General features: G+C 33.3%; 1 protein-coding gene across 2 annotated transcripts; it reads left to right on the top strand.

Moving 5' to 3' along the window:
- Positions 1–155: 155 nt before the first annotated feature.
- Positions 156–10,689, top strand: LOC137640502 (carbohydrate sulfotransferase 11-like). Of its 2 annotated transcripts, none has more exons than XM_068373032.1 (5): positions 156–233; positions 4,412–4,557; positions 6,161–6,723; positions 9,119–9,353; positions 10,141–10,689. In XM_068373032.1, exons 2-5 carry the CDS (start codon positions 4,447–4,449, stop codon positions 10,315–10,317), a joined length of 1,086 nt encoding a protein of 361 aa, XP_068229133.1. In that variant the 5' UTR covers positions 156–233; positions 4,412–4,446; the 3' UTR covers positions 10,318–10,689. The 2 variants fall into 2 exon arrangements, with proteins under 2 accessions (XP_068229133.1, XP_068229134.1); XM_068373033.1 differs by having other exon boundaries at positions 175–238.
- The last annotated feature ends 15,541 nt before the right edge of the window (positions 10,690–26,230 follow it).

Raw genomic sequence — 26,230 nt, forward strand, 5'->3', positions numbered from 1 at the left:
ATAATAATAATAATAATAATAATAATAATAATGATAACATTTTGTAATAAAAACTTGCTCTTGAGAATGTGGCTTCCATAATAATGTCTGTAATCTTATCATAAGTAAAATACCACTGATAACGTTGAACTACTTACGAGGACTACGCGAGATGTCTGTTAGTCTGTTCTAAATGTCAGATGAACATGTGTCTTGTGTGTCAACAGGATTTAATGTTGTCCAGTTTGTGTAAGGTAAGGTATGGAATGTTCAATAACAATAATTCTCATATTTTTTAGTTTATGATTAGGTTTAAAGGTTTAAAGGTCGCTCATGAATGGCAGAGGCAAGGGACATTGATATTGCCCTAGCAATCAGGACAATGCCTTAGAGACTGACCATATATGCATATGATCAGCGCCCAAGCCTCCTCTCCACCCAAGCTAGGAACGGGGAGGGCCAGGCAGTGGCTGCTGATGACTCAGCAGATAGACCTATAGGCTCCTCGAAAACCCCCCCCCCCCAACCTTAGCTCACAAGGATGGTAAGGTTGCAGACATTAATGGCACTAACGAGTCTGAGCGGGACTCGAACCCCAGACTGGGAAACACCAGGCAGAGACGTTACCAATCAGGCCACAGCAACTGAAATACAGTAACTGTCCGGTGGATTACCCAAGCTCTATCTAACTTTTATAAATCGTTTAAAATTTTGTAATTGATTTATTTTACTGGATGTGAAAAACTTCAAACGTTTACGCAATCAAATCATTTATACCTGAAATTAAAAAGCAATCGAGTTATCTCTTTCGTCGTTTCGTGAAAAACGTTGCACATATTTCATTTACGTATATACTTTGCATCAATGACCTTCGCTTTATAGAGATATATTAGCTTTTTTAAAAATGAGATATGAAATTTGTCTTTCTTTTAGTCGACATTTCTTTCAATTTACTTTCTGTGCATACGCAGTAAACATTTAGGATTAATTGGTGTAGATGTTGTGAAGATAGATAGAGATACAATTGGATATATATATATATATATATATATATATATATATATATATATATATATATATATATATATATGTGTGTATATATATACACACACACACACACACACACATATATATATATATATATATATATATATATATATATATATATACACACACACACATATTTAGCAGTCATATATATACATATATATATATATATATATATATATATATATATATATATATATTTATATATATATATATTTATATATATTATATATATATATATATATATATATATATATATATATATATGTGTGTGTGTGTGTGTGTGTGTGTGTGTGTGTAAAATATGTATTTACATATAAATATATATATATATATATATATATATATATATATATATATATATATATAATATATATATATATATATATATATTATATATATATATATATATATATATATATATATATATATATATGACAGCTAAATACTTATATACTCCTTCCTATATCTCCTCTTGCAATATCTTTTCTTGCTTCCCAGTGTATCACGAACCATAGTTAAAATCTAATGATCTTAGCATCTCAAGACAGCTACTGTGAAAATGATAACAATAATCTCAAAATCAGTACGAGATTATTTTGATACTGGTAATCTCCTTATCAAAAGCAATTTGGAAATCCATTATCTAATCTCAAACCCTTACCTGAGATATTATGAAACTATAATATTACTCTTGCTTCCATTCATCTTAATTCTCTAAATAATCTGGACTAACATTTCTAAGATCTTTGAGATATATAAGGACCATTTAACATGAAAATTTATACTATAGTAAATTTTTTTTAATGAGGCGCATTTGCACCGACTCGCATGAGTGCCTTTTAGCTTGGAAAAATTTCCTACTAGCTCATTGGTTAGAATTATTTTGCCCCAACCAATCATCTAATAGGAAACTTTTCCGCGCTAAAAGGGCATCCCTGTGAATCGGTGCAAATGCGCCCCATTAAAAATAATTGAGTATAGTGAATGGAACTTGTTCATTAATTGAATTTCTTTATTCTCAAAGCTATTTATAATGTAAACGACAAACAAAATTTTGCCTCCTAACTAGTACAGTGGTAACGTGTTCGCCTAGCATTTGCATGGCAGCAGACCAATCCTCGCCCGGGACCGTGAGTTTAAGCTGTTTACTGGGGAGGCCACTGCTGTGATTCGCACCAAAGTGGGTGGTTGGGGACCACTGTGGGGTTTTGGGCTTACCTGGCTTACGTTCTGGTGAGCATCTGTTCTAGTGAAACTGGAACTGATATCAGACACCTTTACCTTAGAAACAGTGTATAATAGAATTAATAATAGGTAAGGTTTAGGGTGTTTAGGCTGTAGTTTTAAAGGACCTCTGGGATCAACCTCCCTTTCTAGTTAGCACAGTGGTTTGAATCGTCAGGCTTTACTATCTTATCTTTCAGTGCACCTTAGTGCCATTGATAGAAAAGGACAGAGAGTCTTCCAGGAACCTGGAGGTAAGGGGGTGAGAGTAAGGACTCCTCCCCCCTTGGAAAGATAGGGTGATTGATCAATGGAGGAACTGATCATCTGTTATCGACACAAAAAGTTATGCAGACAACAAATCCTCCTTATAGCTTCTAATGACAGCATATCCTCAACATCTATAGCTGACTGAGTTGGTTTTGGAGCCAGATAGAATCATTAACCTGACCAGCCCCGAAATTATTGATTGGTGTCAAAATTCTGCAATGGCTTGAGGACTAATGGCAGGTGGAATGGCCATGGCTGTCGCACCGCGCTCATGATAGATAACCGACCACAAATATGCCAGTTTGCAGGTGAATTCCATACGGAGCTGTGCACTAAGAGTGAGAAAGCTTCCTCCCTTATACCAAGCAGGAAAGGGAAAAATGGGCACATATGACTCCCCCTCCCCAGTCTTATGGTGTTAGCGCTTAGTATGGGATGGACAAATCGCCTGCACCCAGTATAACAATGGTAATTGTCACATCACTCTTACTCCACTTGACCTACCCTGAAGATCCCAGTTTGGGAGTGAATACTGTCATTCCCTCTACAAGAAGGAGAGCAATGACCATAAGTCTCAAGAAAACATTTACCAAAAATTCTTCCTATATGAAGGTTACATCGAATAGAAAATGAGGATGGAAAACAACTTGGTCGATGAGGAGGAAGATCAAGAGCAAACTCCCATATAAGTTCCCTTGTCAACTGTTCTAAGAGTTGTGCTATGTGGTTAGACTAAGCCAGACTATTCGGTGCATGTGAAGGAAGAAATGAGCCATAACCAGAGAAAGAGATCCATTTTAGTAATGTTTGGCCAGTCGAAGTAACTAATACTTCTCTTGCAGTAGTATCTCAACAGGTGGTTGATGCCCAGGCCAACCTACTACCTCTTGTAAACTTTCAACCAATCTAGGCTAAACTGGTACATTACTGCAAAATCGCTTGTTTATCTTAAAAAGGGAATCCACAAACTATTGCTTTGTATACAGTGACTCTTTTCACCAATGTTTACTGTATGATAAAACTCTATGTGGTATGAACTGTTGTACCGTATAGCCTATTTTTAAATCATGCCAAATCAAGGGTTTGTTTCATCAATCACTGTTTCAAGGTTTCTTGATATTTTTGTATAAGGATTACATGTAGTGATACCTGATTAGTACATGCCTTTAGGTTGCATTATTTTAATTACAAAATTAGAATTTTTCATCTATATGTATATAAAGATTACATAGTTTTTTGTGTATATAAACCTAGATATTACATATATTACATAACACGTACATACATTATTATTATTATTATTATTATTATTATTATTATTATTATTATTATTATTATTATTATTATTATTATTATTATTAGCTAAGCTACAACCCTAGTTGGAAAAGCAAGATGCTATAAGCCCAAGGGCTTCAACAGGGAAAATACCCCAGTGATGAAAGGTTTTTTTGTGTATATAAACCTAGATATTACATATATTACATAACACGTACATACATTATTATTATTATTATTATTATTATTATTATTATTATTATTATTATTATTATTAGCTAAGCTACAACCCTAGTTGGAAAAGCAAGATGCTATAAGCCCAAGGGCTCCAACAGGGAAAAATACCCCAGTGATGAAAGGAAATAATGAAATAAATAAACGATATGAGAAATAATAAACAATTAATAAGATATTTTAAAAACAGTAACAACATCAAAACAGATATTTCAAGTATAAACTATAAGAAGACTTATGTTAGCCTGCTGAACATAAAAACATATGCTGTAAGTTTGAATTTGTGATTATATGTTTGATTATATGTGATAAATGATGACCATGCATGTTCTAGAGGATGCAATAATTCAATTTTCCTCTTTTTTTCTTATTTTCGCAGCGACTGATTAGCATTTGTCCCTGATCGAAGATATCATGCACTGGTTCCCCTTTGCCTCGTCCGTGGTTGTGAAGAGCCTCAAAAAGATTTGCTTCTACGTTTTGCTGGTTATTCTTGTGGTGATAATTTCACTAAATATTAACCAAGTAAGTTTTTTGTTACAAAAACTGAAATTGGGAATCATTCTGTCATTGACGTAAGCCAAGTGTTGTTAGTGTTAACTAAACCAACAGTTTCTAATGTATCAATAGAATACAAAATTATTTTATTTGCTAGACGCTTAAGAATCTGCCTTAATATTTGATATTGATACTTCATTAGCATTGCTGTCAATCATAATTACAAAACATTACCTATTAATTCTAAACAACAGAATTTTGATATTAAAAAAAAAAAAAAAATGTTGGTCTTCCGGTACAACATTAAACTTAGAATATAACTGATCATTCACAATCAGACAGAAATATAGCCATATTAGAAAATGCACAGTAGTATATGTTGGGAGTTTTAACCTGTCTGTCCAACGAGCCTTCTCATCTAACAATGCCAAGAAACAGAATTATTATTATTATTATTATTATTATTATTATTATTATTATTATTATTATTATCATTATCATTATTATTATTATTATTATTATTATTATTACTATTATTATTATTATTATTATCAAAAGCTAAGCTACAACACTAATTGTAAAAGCAAGATGCTATAAGCCCAAGGGCCCCAACATGGAAAATAAGCCCAGTGAGGAAAGGAAACAAGGGAATAAAAAAAAAAAAAACTACAAGCGAAGTAATAAATATTCAAAATAAAATATACTCAAAATAGTAAGAAAATTAAATGATATCTTTCTTATATAAACTATAAAAACTTAAAAAAACAGAGGAGAGAAATGAGATAGAACAGCGTGCCGAAGAGTACCCTCAAGCAAGAGAACTCTAAGAGTTGAAAGAAATATAATTTAATCTTGTAATGCCCAGGATGTAGGACACTGATTATTTATTTCTTAAATTTGATAAATGAACTATAATCTTAATCGCAGCTGAATTTAAATATAATTTAAAATAGAAAGGGTTTCTCTCATGAACATAACCAAACTTGCCCTTATCGGATTTCGTGATTTTCATTGCCAACTCTGCTTTGTTGTGTCTTGAGTTACAAAAGACAAAAAATTTAATTACAATTGTGCATATTCAACTATAAGAATGAATCCCTTATTACATTCTTTAAACTAAAAATTAAAATAAAAAAAGGATTGTTTAATGTCTAATTCACTTGGATGATTTTGTGTATTTTTTTTTTTTATTTTTTTTTGAACAGGGTCACTAAGAAATGGTACCTCAAATATCTGGGTTAAGGAATCATATCAATGAAAATATTATTCCTTTACCAATTTCCAAAATTTCTAAGGATTTAGTTTTATTTTTAGCCATATATTTTGGCTTTCGTTTAACAAGGGTAAATGCTAGCTTGTTTTTACTATACGTCTTCCATTATATCACTGTAAATTTTATTTTTTTTTAATTGTTTTCATACAGGTGAAGGTATGAACGGGAATTGATTCAAAAGCTTCAGCGAAAATTTCTAAGGATTTAGTTATATTGCTAAAATTTTAAAGGATTTAGTTATATTTACAACCATATATATCGACTCTTGTTTTAAGAGGGTAAATGCTAGCTTTTTTTTACTATACCCTTTCGATTATATCACTGTAAGTTTTATTTTTTTTTTCTAATTGTTTCCAGACTGGTGAAAGTATTCGACGAGAATTGATTCAAAGGATGCAACCTGTTGCCTCCAGTAGCAGATGGCAGCTAGCTGGATTTAATCCTCCGGGCGTGATGTTCAAAGACTCTCGATGGGCAGCTGATATAGAGAGGGCATCTTATGCCCCCATCAACATGACAACAATGAAGGACCGATTAATAGCCCGCCGGCAGCGAGTACTTGATAATTGCAAAGAAATCTTAACTTTACCTGAACAGACAAAACCTATCAATAGTAAGGAATTTCTCATCAGTGAGAAGTTCAAGCTGATATGGTGTAACATTTTCAAAGCCGCTTCGAGTTCTTGGTTATATAACTTCTTGCTGATGGCCGGCTATACAGATAAAGAGATGAGGAAAACAAAAACGCCCCTTATCGACTTCCTCAGACACAATGTATACAAGAGACCCTCTGTTGAGGAACTGAAGTCTTTCCTCGGAAGGGAGGACTTTTCTTCCTTCATTATCGTCCGCAATCCTTTCGAAAGACTCCTTTCGGCTTTCAGGGACAAGATTGAATCCTCAAGACAGGCTTTCTATAGGCAAGTAAATATCAAACCTTCTGATTTAATTAAGAATATCTTATGTGTAGACTATAGTCGTTATTATTGTTATTATTATTAATTGCTATGCTATAACCCTAGTTGGAAAAGCAGGATACTATAAGCCCAGGGCTCCAACAGGGAAAATAGCTCAGTGAGGAAAGTAAACAAGGAAAAATAATATATTTCCATAACAACAACATTAAAATAAGTATCTCATATATAAACTATAAAAACTTTAACAAAACAAGAGGAAGAGAAATAAGATAGAATAGTGTGCTCTAGTGTACCCTCAAGCAAGAGAACTCTAACCCAAGACAGTGGAAGACCAGGTTACAGAGGCTATAGCACTACCCAAGACTAGAGAACAAAGGTTTAATTTTGGAGTGTCTTCCTCTTAGAAGGGCTGCTTACCATAGCTAAAGAGCTTCTTCTACCCTTAACAAGAGGAGAGTGGCTACTGAATAATTACAGTGCAGTAGCCCTTTGGGTGAAGAAGAATTCTTTGGTAATCTTAGTGTTGTCAGTTGTATGAGGACAGAATAGAATATGTAAAGAATAGGCCAGACTATTCGGTGTGTGTGTGTGTGTGTGTGCGTGTGTGTGTGTGTGTAGGCAAAGGAAAAATTAAACATAACCAGAGAGAAGGATCCAATGTAGTACTGTCTGGTCAGTCAAAGGACCGCATAATTCTCTCGTAGTAGTATCTCAAGGGGTGGTTGGTGCCCTGTCCAACCTCCTACCGTTACATTTTACTTATGGCAGTTTTAATCTTACTTTTGAAAGATATATGGATATTGCCACCATACATAATCTTTCGGATACATTTAAGTGTAATATCGTTGAATACCATTCTCCATTGCCTACACATACACCAAATAGTCTGGCCTATTTTTTCAATATTTTCCTCTGTCCTCATACAGCTAACAAGATTAAAATCGCCAACCAAATCTTCGTCGGTTAAGGGGTTAACTAATGCACTGCAGTTATTGATTGGGTACATTCCTCTTGCTAAGGGTAGAAGAGACTCTTTAGCTATGGTAAGCAGCTCTTCTAGGAGATGGACACTGCAAAATCAAACCCTTGTTCTCTAGTTTTTATTGGTGACATAGCCTCTGTACCATAGTCTTCCCTCTGTCTTGGGGTAGGGAAAACAATTCATGTCTATACACTAAGTAAAAAGACAATATTTCACAAGTAAATTCTGAAGGCAATGATTAATTGATTTTGAGTAATTTGGAGGGATTAAAGGGAACGAAAAGGTTCCTCTAAATATGTCTTTTGTTAGTGAAACTAATGTCATAAGAAACTGATGGAATTGAAATTTCTGGAATAGAATGGGAATAATTATAAGATGGTACTCTTGGTGAGTGACGTGAACTAAGGTTTGAAAGGAATGTCTCAATTAGATAAAATCCAAAGGAATGTACAAGAAAAATATGTCATTATTATTATTATTATTATTATTATTATTATTATTATTATTATTATTATTATTATTAGCTACAACCCTAGTTGGAAAAGCAAGATGCTATAAGCGCAAGGGCTCCAATAGGAAAAAATTGCGCAGTGAAAAAAGGAAATAAGGAAATAAATAAACGATATGAGGAAAAATTAACAATAAAATATTTCACAAACAGTAGCAACATCAAAACAGATATTTTATATGTAAACTAAAAACTAAAGACATTTGCTTCAACTTTGAATTTTTGAAATTCTACCGATTAGGAAGATCATTCCAGAACTTGGTCACAGCTGGAATAAAACTTCTATAATAATGTGTAGTATTGAGCCTCCTGATGGAGAAGGCCTGGCTATTAGAATTAACATTCACTTGACAAGGAAAAATAAAATGTTTTAAGAACATTAACATTAAAATAAATATTTCATATATAAAGTATAAAAACTTAAAACAAAGAAGAGGAAGAGAAATAAGATGGAATAGCGTGCCAGAATGTGCCCTAAAGCAACAACAACAACAATAATAATAATAATAATAATAATAACAATAATAATAATAATAATAATGATAATAATAATAATAATAATAATACTAGTAACAATAATAATAATAATAATAATAATAATAATAACAATAACAACAACAACAACAATAATAATAATAACAACAACAACAACAACAACAACAACAACAACAACAACAACAATAATAATAATAATAATAATAATAATAATAATAAAATGATTTATTAATCGTTTTTCTATTTTCTCATAATTGAGTTGATCATTTTCCATACGTTGTAAAATACCTTTGCCAAGGAATACAAATTACTTATGGTATCAGTTTCCTTCAGGGCTATGTAAACATCATTCCTCTCCCCCCAAAGCGTCTGAATACTCCCTTTTAGAGCTTTGACGATCCTAAATTCTCCAGACCGCTGCGCTGTTACATCCAGAAGACCTACGGAATCCAGGGCAAACGGCTTCATAATTGCAAGCCATCGTTCCCCGCATTTATAGACTATGTTATAGAAGAACATCGCAATGGAAAAGCACCAGACGAGCACTGGGCGCCTTACTACCAATTCTGTTCACCTTGTCAAACCAAGTTCGATTACATCCTGCGCTTCGAAACGCTTGATCAGGATGAGGCCTTTCTTGTTAATGAGGTAAGTGGTACTTACTGATGTTACACATGAGAGGAAATAGATTGTCCTGCTATAGTTGAGGTCTAGAATCTTTAAATCCAATCTTAGTTTGTCTAATAGTCTTTATCATGTTGGATCTTAGCTTTAGGTTTATCATAAAACTGACTTGCTTCATCAATTAAGTTAATATCAACATAAATTAGATACTTACTCTTCTTTTGAAAGGGTGATTTACTCAGTAATTCAAGTGACACTTTTACCTTATCCTTTGGTGTTTATATGAGGACCCCAAGTAGGTGTTCTGGTCAGCGGTCAGACTTAAAGTCTCACACCATCACCAATCTGCGGTGGCCAGCGTGGTGATGAAAATGACCAAACCCCAGACTTGACAAAGGACATGCCTGAGGTCTTTGTCCTGCAGTGGACTAGAGACGGATGCCTTTGTTGTTGGCGTTTATATATATATATATATATATATATATATATATATATATATATATATATATATATATATATATATATATATATATATATATATATATATTCACATAACACATACATTTTGATACATAAATGTCTGGATTCTCTTATCGACCTCGGGACAAAATATGACTTTATTTGAATGTAAAAAAGCATGTCTAAATGTGCAAAATCTATCATATATATATATATATATATATATATATATATATATATATATATATATATATATATATATATATATATATATATATATATATATATATATATTCAGAGTGAAACAATCTAAAAAAAAAAGGATATGCTAAAATTAAATCTTTTTCTTCAGATTGAAGGTCTAGTGTCGGTGATTAAACCTCATAAACTGCATTCCTCGCACACCGTCTACAGCACAGTCACAGAATTCTACTTCAGACAACTGAGTGCAGAACAAATGACAGCATTGTATGCCATCTATGAAAAGGACTTTCGGATTTTTGACTATGATGTTAAGATGTATCTTTAAAGAGGCAAAGACAAATCTCACTATGTCTATAGCATTAAGGAATTACCTACTATTTTATCTATTGAATTAGGTGACAAAGGAGGTTCAGTACAAGAAGACTGCTTGATGCACCTTAGATTTGCTGGTGTCACATTGATTTTGCAGATAAATTTAAGGAAATACAAAAACATGATCAGGATCTGTGGAATCATATCATTACAAAGTATTTCCAACGATAACATCATTAATCATTCCTGTAAACAACAACCTCTCTTTCTCCTAAGGGAATACCCTTCTCATATTCAGATAATGAAATCTCATTGGAATGGATGATAGTTAACCTCTTGTTATTTTATACCAGGTTCTGACCTAAGTAACTTGATTAACCACCAAGCTAGTGTCTTCCGCTGTCTTGGGTTAGAGTTCTCTGGCTTGAGGGTACACTCGGGTACACTATTATATCTTATTTTTCTTCCTCTCGTTTTGTTAAGTTTTAATAGTTTACACAGAAAATATTTATCTTTATGTTACTGTTCTTAAAATATTTTATTTTTCCTCGATTCCTTTCCTCACTGGGCTTATTTCCCTGTAGGGGCCCCTCTGCTTATAGCATACTGCTTTTCCAACTAGGATTGTAGCTTAGCAAGTAATAATAAAAAGAACAATTAGGAAACTCTAATATCCTTTCTCTAACATTTTGCATCACTTTATCCGAAATACTCTAATATCAAACAGCCAAGGAGACACCATAGCCATTTTCTGTCCCTTCTATAAACTAAGCTATAGTCAATTCTCTTTAGTGAGGCAGATTTGCACCGACTCGCAAGGGTGCCCTTTTGGCTCGGAAAAATTTCCTGATCGCTGATTGGTAGGACGAGATCATTCTAACCAATCAGATAGCAGGAAACTCTTCCGAGCTAAAAGGGCATCGCTACGAGTCAGTGCAAATGCGCCTCATTAAAAAAATTGAGTATAGTTATTCTACAGCCTAAAATCTACAAACACATCTTTACTTCTAACATAAAAATACCTAATAATCTAACATACTTATCCTCTATAACACTCATCATCAGCAATCTTCAAATTACCTCTAAGATACTTCACTTATAGGTTACTATATTTATTCGAGGTAACATTTAGGGAAAGAAAAGAGTTCCCCACTCAGGTAAGAAGAGACATATTAGATTTGATATTTTCAGGAAATGGGAAGAGGGGTGGCTATCTCCTCTGCTCGCCAGTAAGATGGAAAATAAAAGCATCAGGGCCGGTGTTAATAACTGCCTTAAATTTTCTTTTAGCAGCTAGACGACTAAAGTTATTTCAACTGCACTGCTAAAAAACCCGTATTGTTAATCAGAAATTCTCCCTAAAAATATACGGTTCTCAGCCATATTTCAGTAAAATACAGGCGACAATAATTTTTACCCTACTTTATTATTATCTTTTAAAGGTTGGTGACCGCAATATCACTCTTTTACGTCAATAGATACGTTTTCAAAATGTAAATGCCTGGAAAATTTATTTCAGATTTTTTTTTTTTTTTTTTTTTTTTTTTTAACATTGTGGACTGAGGATAAGTCATATCTACCTCACATAGAAATATATTTTAGATGATAGGAGTGAGCGCATGTTCATCGTGACAGAGTACTGTCAGTTGAGCATATTCTGGTGTGCCGAGTGAAATATTCTAGTCTACATAGAAAATACCACTCAGGTGGTATATCAGTCTTTAATGTTTCAGTTGTTACATATATCTGAAATCAGTCATTTCAACCCTTTGAATCTCATCTGCGGATTTTTGCTCCGTCTGCTCCATAGGATTTATTTAATGTATAGTAATTTTCTTTTATTATTAAAAAAAATATATAAAAAATGTAAAAAACTAATTCAATGGAAAGAAAATTTATTTAATTATATGATAAAATGTTTTTAAATTGTCGATATAGGATGAATTAATTATGATGTCCTCTTAAGCGACTGGGGCTTATGATATTTCGTTTTGTGCAGGAATGAGATTAAGAGAGTTAATGAAATATGATTTTTTTTTTAACCTGATTCCTTTGTATAAAGAGTACGCATTAATGAATGAATGTGGTTTTTAAAATATATTTTTTAAATCACACCTTTATGTTTTCATGAATTTTAATATCCATGACAGCAAAGAGTGACCTTAACGATCCCATTGGCAGGTCTATTGCCCAATTTATATATATATATATTTTTTTTTTTTTTTTTTTTTTTTTTTTTTTTTTTTTTTTTTTTTTTTCAGATTCAGTAACCCTCTGGGATGCAAATGAAACTTAATGTGGCAATTGAAACACTTACTGCAGCATGCACCTTATGTGTTTCATACATGCTCATTATTATTATTACTATCATTATTATTATTATTATTATTATTATTATTATTATTATTATTATTATTATTATTATTATTATTATTATTACTAAGCTAAAACCTTAGTTGGAAAAGCAGGATGCTATAAGCCCAGGGGATCCAACATTGGAAATAGCCCAGTAAGGAAAGGAAACAATTGAAAAATAGAATATTATAGGAATAGTAATAACATTAAAATGTAATGTTATTGCTTTTTCATCTATCACTTTCTCCCACACCGATGAACAACATGTTTAAGCTTGCCATCGCATGTTTTAGTTTGTTAGAATTTTTGTGTGGGGTAGAGCGAGAGATAAAAAAAAACAATGGCATTACATTGTATGAGCGTGTATGAAACACTTGCGGTACGATGTGTTTATATGATTGAGTCATCACCTTCCATAATTATCACAATGTGCGGTAACGTGATTAACAGGGAAATAAACAGGCAGTCCTTATGATTAGTATGCCTTATAATTTCGCACTAACTTAGGTAGCACCTTTTCTTAATGAAGTTATGGTTTTGGAAACAAATGGAATGTGGGTTTTTAAGGGCTATGAAACTACTAATCCCCATGTTACATATTGACACGTGTTTCCAATTGTTAGCAAATTTCCTGCAGGATCTTGAAGGCTCCCTCTTCATTAGCATACTTTCCTCTGGATGTCTAAAGCCTTGCCATAAATATGTCAGTGGTCGATATGAAAGTCATCTCATCCACAGAAGATTTTATATGGATGATAGCCCTAGGGTTGATACCCCACCTTCAACCCTCAGGAACCTATTAGAATCCTTTTAAAAGGAGACCCTTTCAACAGAACATTAGAAAACTTGACTTCCAGGAAGATAAAATCATAAGGAGCCTATTAGAAGCTTTTAAAAAAGTGGCCTCTATGAACAGAACATTAGAAACCCAGAATTTCAGGAACATGGAGTAATATATGTGCCACTTCTGCCTAGATATCTTCATGCAATTAGAAATAACAATCATACCTTTTTTAACCATCGAAGTAGGTGTCGGAAGAGCAGGCTCCTGCAGCAAGGGCTAGACACAGAACCAAAAAACCTTTCCTCTCCCTGCCTGTCTTTTCTTTTCTCAAACTGCTTCAAATACTATCTAACATTGCATGAGGGTCTGCCCCTCTCTTTTATTCTTCTCCTGTACTACTCTTCCCTTTTTCCTTATTCTTTCCCATCCCGAGTACCTGCCTTCGGGCTATAAACTGGATTGTATTCAGGGGTACTCTTCCTTTCCCCATATTCCCCACTTCCCTATCCTTATCCAATCCGAATTAGAAATCTGAAAATAATCCTAAAGCCCTTTGCAGAACTCTAAAAGAATTTTCAGTCCTCACTTCCCTGCAAGTAGACCCAAGATGGTGCTCAAGCTCTGCAATCCATATATGACAACCCAATTCAATATCCTTGAAGCCATACATGGAATTGTACCTCAGTGGGCTCGACAAGCGCCCGGTGAGTGATACGTATTCAGTGCTGGCTACTTTTGTTAGAAGGGCTTTCACACATTGGTCATTTTGGGGTATCTTGACTGAGGAGACTGGTATGTCGTTCGTTCGTTCGTTTTTTCGTTTTAGAACGATCTACACTGAAGGGGCAGGCCACGAGCTCTTGCTCAATGCTGCCCGTAAACTAACACGTCAACCGACATAATTTCCCAGTCATCAGATGGAGGGACAAATCTATATCTCAATGAAATGACAACACCGATGGCCTAAGCTACGTCTAAACTGGAGGCTCTCTGATAGGTGCCAGCAGGAGAGGTAGAGGTGTAAGAATACTACAACCGTATATCATGCATGTCATAGAAAGCGACTAAAAGAAGGACAGCTGCTGTCTTGTAGTCTTGCTTTTTAGCAAAAGGCTAGGTCCACTGCCAATAACTGTGGTTGATAACTACAAGGGCATGTAATTGTGAAAACCTTTTGTCAAATTATAAACCATGGTTAATGTTATTGGAAATGTGGATGGGGCTAGGCCCTCCCCTCAAAGCAACACATGTCAGGATCCCTACTGGCAAGATGAATGGATGAGGGGTAACGCAGAGTTTACGAGTTTGAAGGTTTAATGGCCGCTCATGAATGGCAGAGGCAAGGGACTGTGACATTACCCTGTCAAACAGGACAATGGCCTCATCAGCTAAGCTAGGATCAAGGAGGTCCAGGCAATGGCTGCTGATGACTCAGCAGATAGACCTATAGGCACCCACAAACCCCCTTCCTTAGCTCACAAGGACGAGGAGGTTGCAGCGACAGAATGAACTAACGAGTTTAAGCGGGGCTTGAACTCCAGTCTGGCAATCACCAGTCAAGGACGTTACCACCAGGCCACCAAAACCCTCGCAGCAGAGAAACTGGTGACAGATTTAAAAATCAGTGTAGATACTTGGAATGTTGATACACTAACGAGATGATTGAGGAAGATAACGGATGCGATGGGGAGGAGGATGGTAGATGTTATGTACATCATATCTACCATTCTTATCAAGTTCTCAGGGACAAAAACGAACCATTTTAAGTTAGTTTTGGATTACAGCAGGGGTCTGCATTAAGCTCATTATTTTTTATTTGTGCTGGCCTTGGATTGCTAAGTGAAGAGATCAGAAATGAAGTTGTGGGAGTTGCTGTAAGCAAATGATTTGGTGATTACAGCTGAAAATGAGGAAGACTTAGAGAGAAGGGTTGTAGAGTTGCAAGAGACTTTGGAGAGTTGTGGATTGAGGCTAAATGTGGATAAGATTGAGGTTATGATTAAAAGACAATCTCAATGATCTATTCTGGTTTACAAGAGAAAAACACTTCAATAAAATATTAAACTATCCTTTATTGTTTACAATTTTGTATATGTGTGTGTTTAGGTGTGAATGATGATCACTAAGTTACTAATAGCATAAGCTGATTCTGTTTACCCTGAAGAAATAACAGTTGTGATTTCCTTCTCTAAGCCAATGGGAAAATTGAAGACACTTTTAAAGGGCAAAGCAGCTTTAAACTTCAAACATGTCTCCATCAGGAAGACACCCCCCCCTCTCTCCTCTCTCTCTCTCTCTCTCTCTCTCTCTCTCTCTCTCGTCCAGAACAAATTACTCCTGTCATCCTTTCCATGCTTTGTTTGACACCTCATTTCGTCCTGTCTTCTGGGATATTTAGGAGCCCTTGAAGACGAAATACAATTTATTGTCAGTCACTCCGTTCTCTGTTACTATTTACTTTTCTTTCTTTTCCTCGTAAATTTTCAATAAATAGGAGTAATGAGGATTGTAATTTATTCTTAAAGCTAATATTGCGATACCAGTTTTTCTAAATTGAAAGTAATTAAACATTTAAAAAGCATGCTAAAACTTTTATAGTTACGTTAAATAATAATTTTGTCAACATATGAATAGCAAATTTTTGTAAGTTCCTTTTTTATTATATTTTCAATCATACAAGGGCTTAAAGAACAGACGATTTTGAGATAGATAACTATAAAATAAACTATTTTTTTTTTTTGGAAATTGAAAAGGAAAAATAAAAAAGTTGCAGAAACAGTACTGAAATGACTGACAAAACAATTGTTGGAAAGCATAAAACCGTTGTCATTTACGCAACATACAATGTATGACTTACTGTTCATAAGCTTTATGTTTAAATCCGAGAAATGGTTCATGCTATGGTGGTCTCTTCGTAGGGGACTTATTCGCAATCAAGAGGTTAAGGAATGAATACTACAGTGACCAGTTTGTAGTATTCCTTTGAAGCATTTCTCGTTTATATATATATATAATATTATATATACACATATATATACATCTACTGTATATACACACACACACATATATATATATATATATATACACATATATATACATCTACTGTATATACACACACACACATATATATATATATATATATATGTGTGTATATATATATATATATATATATATTGTATATGGTCCTTCTATGCCAGTCTATATGTGTGTATATCTACACTGATTATGGTCCTTGTAGGCCAGTCTATAATGTGTGTGTGTATACATACATACATACATACATACATACATACATACATACACACTGACACACACACACACACACACACATATATATATATATATATATATATATATTCAATTATATATATATATATATATATATGTATGTATGTAAATCGAAAGACAGCTGGACTTTATTAAACCAAGACAGCAGGCAGCCTTTAGAAGAGGGTATACAACAACTGACCATATCCATGTAATTAACCACCTAATGGAAAATTTAAGAGTACGACGAACTACTATTTATGGCATTTATGGACTATGAGAAAGCCTTTATTTAAACATTAGCAGTAATGAAAGCCTTCAAAGACACTGTAATATATGACTCTTATGTTATAACACGTGATATTATCTATACGGGAAGTACAGCAATCCTAAAACTGCATAAAGATAGTGACAGAATTCCGTTGGAGAAAGGAGATGGACAGGGAGACATCCCTCTCTACTAAATTATTCACAGCATGCTTAGAAGTTTTGAAAAATTTAGATTGTGAAAATGTAGGAATTAATATTAATGGGGAATACCTTAACAATTTAAGATTTGTAGATGACATAATTGTGTGTAGTGAATCCCAGAAGTAATTGCAAAAGATGATAGAAAATTTTAATAGAGAAAAAAGAAATGTTGGACTGAAAAAGAATATGAGTAAAACTAAGATAGTCTTCAATGAAATGCAGGCACAACAAATAAGTTATAGAAAACCTCTAGAGATTGTTAATGAATAAACATTATTAGGACAGAGAGTAAAATAATGTTTCCCCCGGACACAAGAAATTAAAAGATGGGATGGAGAGCTTTTATAAAACCAAATGAGCTCATGCGAAGTAAAATGCTCCGTCCTCGGAAAAGAAAAGTATTTAATCAGATCTTACAACTTTTAACTTATGCATAAAAAAACTTGGAGCCTTACTAAAGCATTAAAACATATGGTAGTTAAAACTCAAAGAGCTATGGAAAGAATTATAATTGGTATAAAATCAGTCACAGAAAAAGAGCAACCTGGATACGAGAGCAAAATAAAGTAGATGAGATTCCAATATGTAGGAAAAAAGAAATGGACGTGGGCAGGACATATTATGAGAAGGACAGATAATAGATGGACAACAAAATGGGCCCCTAAAGATTGCAAAAGAAGCAAAGAAAGGAAAAGAGAAGGCAATGGATTGGCGAACTAAGAAAGTTTGCAGGCGTGAACTGTTATACAAAGACCATAAAAGAGACGCAAATGGAAGGATATGTCCGAGCTTTTGTTCTGCAGTGGACAAGTCACGACTGAATATATATCTATATATATATATATATATATATATATATATATACATATATATATATATATTATACACACATATATGTGTGTGTGCGTGTGCGTGTGGGTTTATTTGCGTGTGTGGATGTGCTTAGATGATGAGAATACTTCATATTTCAAGTAGTATTTCTTCCACTTTGTTGCTGGTATTACAAATGAAGTTTGAAGACCACAGGTGATTAGGAAATATGCTGTTAGCCAATTTTCTAACAAACCCCAAGAATAATAACCTTTGATATCTTTAAGAAAAACCATAAACAGACAGGATGTGGAAAGTGAAAAGATATGTCTGAGGCAGTTTTTCTACAGTAGACTAGTGACGGCAGGTGATGATAACACACACACTCACACACACCACACACACACACACACATATATATATATATATATATATACTTTTATATATATATATATATATATATATATATGATAAATTTTGCACATTTTTACGTGTTTTTTCATATTCAAATAAAGCCATATATATTTTTGATATATTAATGTCTGGATTCTCTTAACGACCTCGGGATCAGAGCCCCAGGCGAAATCACACAAAGACAAGAGCTTGGCTCCGGCCGGGAATCGAACCCTGGTCGGCAAGCTTATATAGACAGTGACTAACCCACTTGGCCACGAAGAAAGATTCGTGGCCAAGTGGGTTAGTCACTGTCTATATAAGCTTGCCGACCAGGGTTCGATTCCCGGCCGGAGCCAAGCTCTTGTCTTTGTGTGATTTCGCCTGGGCTCTGATCCGAGGTCGTTAAGAGAATCCAGACATTAATATATCAAAAATATATATGGCTTATTTGAATATATTATATATATATATATATACATATATAAATACATATGAATATATACATATATACTTTTATATATATATATATATTATATATATATATATATATTTATTTATATATATACAGTATATATACACACACACACACACATGGTATATAAGTGAGTGTTTGAATGTATGTATGCTTGCATATATAATCTGCAAAACAATAACGCATAGAAGGAGAATGAACCACCAGTGAATACATGGAATTAATTGCAAAATGTTAAATCATTTCCATATCACTCCATCGCTTCAAACAATTTGTAAGATAAGCAATCGGAGAGAGCACCAGCTATTCTGTGATACTTCTGATAAGCAATTAATTCATTTTGGTTATTCAAAGTTTATATCCATGAAATTATATTTTCAATTTAGTTCTAATGTGAATTCACATTTTGATTAACCTATTCATTATTTCCCATTTGTTGATGAAGCCTGATGCCATGTTGTACAAGCTTGAGATAAAAGAGATCTATATATCATGTGATAATTATGTAATTTAAATGGAGTTTCCAGGCTTGTAGAATTATATATATATATATATATATATATATATATGAATATATATGTATAAATATATATATTATATATATATATATATCACATATCACTTATGGTTAATAAGCAATACTGTGAATGTATTTTTATTTGTGGGTACCAATTTTCGTTGTTTTATAAAAAAAAAAAAAATGTTGGTCCGTAGAATCTAAATTCGTGGATTTCCGTTTTGGAATTTATACCTTTTGGTTACTAGTTGAACCCCAATTATGATAAAGTGTTCATTTTGTAATGCAATAATTATCATAGTACACACCAAAATAAAACATATTCACAATAACAAATCAAAATAATTAGTAATCCACAATGGTTCAGAAAATGTAGGTCACCAACACAAATCGAATGTGCCCAAATTCAATACCAAATTCTACAGTGTATAAAAATTGTTGTTGGATTTTTAAATTCGTGGATTCGGCCACCCACGAAGACTACGAAAATTGGTACACCACGAACAAAAATGCTTTTTTTTTTTTTTTTTTTTTTTTATCACTGAAGGGTTTTTTTCAGATGTAAACTTGCACTAGCACGAATTAAAGTGAAAAATTACACTCTGACATTGAAACATAACCAAAAACATTGGAAGTACATAACAGGAACTTATACAACTACCAGGTTTTCAAAAAGAATAAAAAAAGTAATCATTGTTACATATGCTTGCGGCATCATGTGAACAAACAGACACAGAGACGGATATATATATATATATATATAAATAAATACTCATATATATATAAATACATATATATATATAAATATATATATATATATATATATATATATACTTTATTGTATATACATATACACACGTATATAACATCAACTGCTCCTACGCCTATTGACGCAAAGGGTCTCAGATATATATATATATGTTTTTGGTTATATATATATATATATATATATACTGTATATGTATATATATGTATATATATATATATATATATATAGGTATGTATGTACATACATACAAGACTGTATACCAAATGAGAGGGTGGTTTGAGTACAGTAAAACAAGCCATTATTGACAAATACTTTTAAAATACCACGCACATAATATCCACAAACATAAAAAATAATAAAGGATTCTCTACCAAAATGCATCATAAAAATAAAACATATCAATTCAAATAAAAATATTTAAAATATGAAATCACGCAAGCAAATGAAAACAACAACTATCAATTTATACACCAAATAAATAAATAAAAAAAAATTTAATATTGAAACAAAAATAGTCACAATGTTTAGTATTCAAAGGTCTGTTAACGTTACGACATGGGATGATCACGAAAACAAATATTACGTCCACAACATTGATTTAGCTGCATGCAAAAATATCCCTTGGAATTGAAACATTCATTGACAGAATATCGGAAATTGAATATTGATTTCACAGCGTGAGACACAGTCAGTCTCTCTCTCTCTCTCTCTCTCTCTCTCTCTCTCTCTCTCTCTCTCCAGTATATATAAAGACATATATATATATATATATATATATGTATGTATATATATATATATATATATATATCTATATATATATATATATATGCATACGCACACACTCACAAACACACACCCACACACACACACACACACATATATATATATATATATATATGTATGTATGTATGTATGTACATACACATACATATATATATATATATATACATACACACACACACACCACACACACATATATATATATATATATATATATTCTCTTACGACCTTTTCTCTTTAATAATTAAATTCTAAATATAATGGATTTTCAAAGCAATCAGAATAAAAGTGTACATTCACTTTTTAATATACGTGTGCAGTATCAGTTGAAATGTTTCACAAAAAAAAATTACAATACTTTGCAGTATAAAACGTGAAGAAGAGAAAGGAAGAGAATATGAAACCCTTTTCTATTTCTAAATATGGGATCCCTACAGCATAACTTTCCCATAACTCTCTATCTCTTCCTTTGTGGGTCTTTCCATCTTTACCATTTTTCTCTATTCACTTTATCTCGCTGACATTTCCGGGAAAACACCGTCAGGAATAAGAAAAACTCGACTTTCCTGCAGTGCCTTTTCACAATGCCTTCTGGCTTCTCCTCCCAAGAGGAGCAGAGTGCAATTCTTCTCCAGTTTTCATCAGGCAAAACATTCCGCTTTGAAAAACACAAAAGTAGATTATTCATATTTGAGTCGGACTGTGGTGTGCTCGAAACTATACTCAACTTTTTTTAATGAGGCGTACTTGCACTTGACTCGCAGCAGTGCCCTTTTAGCTCGGAAATGTTTCCTGCTATATGATTGGTTAGAATACCTTGTCCAACCAATCAGCGATCAGGAAACTTTTCCGAGCTAAAAGGGCACCCCTGCGAGTCGGTGCAAATCTGCCTCACTAAAAAGAATTGACTATAGTACACAATCAGAATTTGGATGTATTAAGGAATGTGAAAGTACTGAGAACTTTAGAGCATAATTGCAGTTTAGAGTAAAAGATGTTACTTTGAGAAAAGTCAGTACCTTTTTTGCAATGTTTCGGGAATGTGGAGGTGATGTTGGCTTATTAAGGGTTGTGGTGGCCTATGTGGTAACGTCCCTGACTGGTGTTCACCTGACTTGGGTTCGAGTCCCGCTCAAACTGGTTAGTTTCTTTGGTCGCTGCAACCTCACCATCCTTATAAGCTAAAGATGAGGGGTTTGGGGGAGCCTGTAGCTCTACCTGCTGAATCATCAGTAGCCATTACCTGGCCCTAGCTAGGGTGGAAATGGTGCTTGAGCGCTGATCATATGATATATTGTCAGTCTCTAGGGCATTGTCCTGCTTGCTAGCGCAAAGTCACTGTCCCTTGCCTGTGTCATTCATGAAAAGACTTCACCCTATAAACTTTAGAGTTTACACTAATAATTTGGCTTTTTGATAATGTTGTGGCTTTCTATATTCCAATTATAATCACCATTAAAATGTGTAAAACTGTCACTTCTAAAAAGTAAAATTTCTGTTCAATTTATCAAGTAAAATATATTGTTCAAAACTGAAAATGTTACGATGAATAAGGGATTATGAGAGATTATGTGGTAGCCAACTATTCAAGCCCTGTCTTTGAAATCAACAGATTGCACAATTTACATGTGATTGGCTTTGTTCGGTGTTCCTCATAGGTCGATATTTACAGTACTATCATAACTCTTAGATATTTCACAGAGTGTTCAAAAGCTACATTCATGGAAAGACTTACGATGACCATACCTGCATACCTAATCTATGAATTACACTAAAACCTTGATATATATATATATATATATATATATATATAGTATATTTAGACATACCTACAAAACATATATATATATTATATATATAATATAATATATATATTTATATACATATATATATATGTATATATATATATATACATATATATTTATAATATATATATATATATATATATATATACATACTGTATATATACATACTGTACATATACATATATATATGCATATATATATACAGTATATATATTTATATATATATATAGAGAGAGAGAGGAGAGAGAGAGAGAGAGAGAGAGAGAGAGAGAGAGATCGGTGTCATTATGCAGTTCCTCTTAAATATGTAAATTTATTAAGTCCGTTCATGAGCATAGCAAGTACGAAGTTAATGTTATTCGAGTCCTATTAAATGAATTTTCAGCGAATAGCGGACTACTCCAAGGGAATGTGTTTCCACATTTGATAGATGAATGAATTCTCCCACAGAAAGTCTTCAAGATATATAAATTCTTGAACAAAAGTCCTTCTGACAGATGTATAAATTCTTGATAGAAAGTCCTTCTAAACAGATATATAAATTCTTGAACAGAGAGTCCTTCTGACAGATATATAAATTCTTGAACAGAAAGTCCTTCTGACAGATATATAAATTCTTGAACAGAAAGTCCTTCTGACAGATATATAATTCTTGAAAAGAAAGTCCTTCTGACAGATATATAAATTCTTGAACAGAAAGTCCTTCTGACAGATATATAAATTCTTGAACAGAAAGTCCTTCTGACAGATATATAAATTCTTGAACAGAAAGTCCTTCTGACAGATATATAAATTCTTGAACAGAAAGTCCTTCTGACAGATATATAAATTCTTGAACAGAAAGTCCTTCTGATAGATATATAAATTCTTGAACAGAAAATCTTTCTGACAAATATATAAATTCTCACACAGAAAGTCTTTCTGACAGATATATAAATTCTTGAACAAAAAGTCCTTCACACAGATATATAAATTTCCGAACAGAAAGTCCTTCACACAGATATATAAATTTTTGAATAGAAAATTCCTCAGACAGATATATAAATTATCGCACAGAAAATCTTTCTGAATGAAATATGAATTCTCGCACAGAAAATCTTTCTGACAAATATAAATTCTCACACAGAAAATCTTTCGGAATGATATATAAATTCTCGCACAGAAAGTTTTTCTGACAGATATATAAATTCTCGCACAGAAATTCCTTCTGACAGACAAATTCTCGCACTGAAAGTCCTAAAAGGAATTTAAATTCTCGCACAGAAAATCTATCAGACAGATATTAAATTATCGCACATAGAATCATCCTAACATGTATATAAAGCCAATGTCTGGTTTGCTTTCTTCAATCTTTCAATGAACTCCAATTCTAAAGACCCTGTATTAGACATCATAATTCCTAGATATTTCTTTCTCCTTCCAATGATATTTCATCTTCATTGCATATTCTGTTCCCATCATCTCTGTCTTTCTTCAATGTATCATGAGCCCAACCTCATGTGATATTTATTGCATTCTGGTAAGCATGCATTACAAGTCCTTTGGTGTTCTGCTAATAGGGACAGCGTCATCAGCATACTCTAGGTCAGTTAATTTCGTGTTACCAATCCAGTCCAATCCTTATCCATACGTATGTAAATAGGTATGTTTTAACGTCGACACAATGAAGTTCAAGTATCCTATGCAAATAGTTAAAGAGCCCCATACAAGGTGACATCCATCGGAGACTTTATATACCCATATGATCAACAATCACTTCTGCTGTCCACCTAGTTAAGACCAAGCAAGCGTTGATAAGGACGAGAAAGTGAACCAAACCATTGGACACCTAAAACTTATCATCCCTAACTAACAAAGGCCAGTGAGGATGCCGTTCCCATGAAAGCCGTCAAGCACTGAGCGTGACGAGAACACAGTGCCAACATACTGCAAGTCTCCGATGTTTCCACTAACCAGACGATGTCTCTTTAAATCCTAAGTAAGGAATTTCACGCCGAATCAATAATGTTGCCAGAGAGAGAGAGAGAGAGAGAGAGAGAGAGAGAGAGAGAGAGAGAGGACTCTTTTCCAAATTCTTGAAAACCGCAAGTTCTCTCTCATGGCCACGAGGAGACATTTCTCCCATAAGATTTATAAAGGTCCATTACCAGATCTGTCAATGGTGAAGTTCTCAAATTGGCTGAATACGTATTCCCTTCTTTTTGCAAAACCCGATAATGTCATTCTCTCGCACCGACTCCTTGAAGGAACCCCCCCCCCCCCCAAAAAAAAAAAAAAAAAAAAAAACCTTGTGACAACATTAAAGAGGAATACCCTTCGAATTCAAAAGGCAATGTTTAAGCTCATTCACATTACATCCGCCTTTTATGCTTGTTCTTGAAAGCAGTCTTTGCTTGTTCTTGAAAGCAGTCTTTGCTTGTTCTTGAAAGCAGTCTGGTGTACTCTGAACTTTCTGTTTTCTTTACCATTGCATCAGATGTATATTACTTTCTGACTCCATTCTTGCTTGACTTAACAGTACACATAAGCACGCTATTCTATCTTGTTTCTGTTGAAGTTTTTAGAGTTTATATTTGAAAGATATAATTTAATGTTGTTACCTCTCTCGAAATTTAGCTATTTCCTTGTTTCCTTTCCTCACTGGGCTGTTTCCCCTATGTTTCCCCGTTGGAGCCCTTGGGCTTATAGCATCCTGCTTTTGTAACTAGGGGTGTACCTTACAGTAGCTCGTAATAATAATAATAATAATAATAATAATAATAATAATAATAATAATAATAATAAAATGTACTCATATGTGAACATAAAATAAGATTTTATTTTTATTAAAGCATATCGCCAATAGTAACTATCGGTCGTATCATATAAATGAAGCTTTTGAATTATCAGTAAAACGTATAAACATGGCATCATATTACATATGAAGGGTAATAGTAAACATATGAAACAATTTCTGTAAAGATTTTGAAGAATAAAACATTGGACAAATATAAAAATAAAAATCTAACATCAATAAAAATTTTAACTTCCAGAAAAGGTAACGCTATTGGAGAGAGAGAAAAAAAAAAAAAAAAAAAAAAAAAAAAAAAACCAACGATGGACCGGCACGCCAGCCTATTACTCGAAAAAATTTGATCAAATGTGTTCCGGTTGCAAATATATTGTAAGTTTTCAAATTCGGTTTTCTGCGAACAAGAATTTGTCTGGTGATGAAGCTATAAAATCTAAATAAATATAAAAAAGTGGAGGTTAAATCAAATTGCATTGCAACTTCAGATTGAGCCTTAAAAATGCTTTTGCTTTAGAAAATTAGCACAGCGAATAGACCAAAAGCAGATATCAAACCCCTTTTGCAAAACGTAGAGGACCACCCACCCGTTGAGATACTAAAGCTAGAGAGTTATTGGGTCCTTTGACTAGCTAGATAGTAGTACTTTGGATCCCTCTCTGGTTATGGCTTATTTTTCCTTTGCCTACACATAGCCCAATAGACTGGCCTA

Source organism: Palaemon carinicauda, chromosome 5 (assembly GCF_036898095.1).
Source record: "Palaemon carinicauda isolate YSFRI2023 chromosome 5, ASM3689809v2, whole genome shotgun sequence".
NCBI classification, from domain to species: domain Eukaryota; kingdom Metazoa; phylum Arthropoda; class Malacostraca; order Decapoda; family Palaemonidae; genus Palaemon; species Palaemon carinicauda.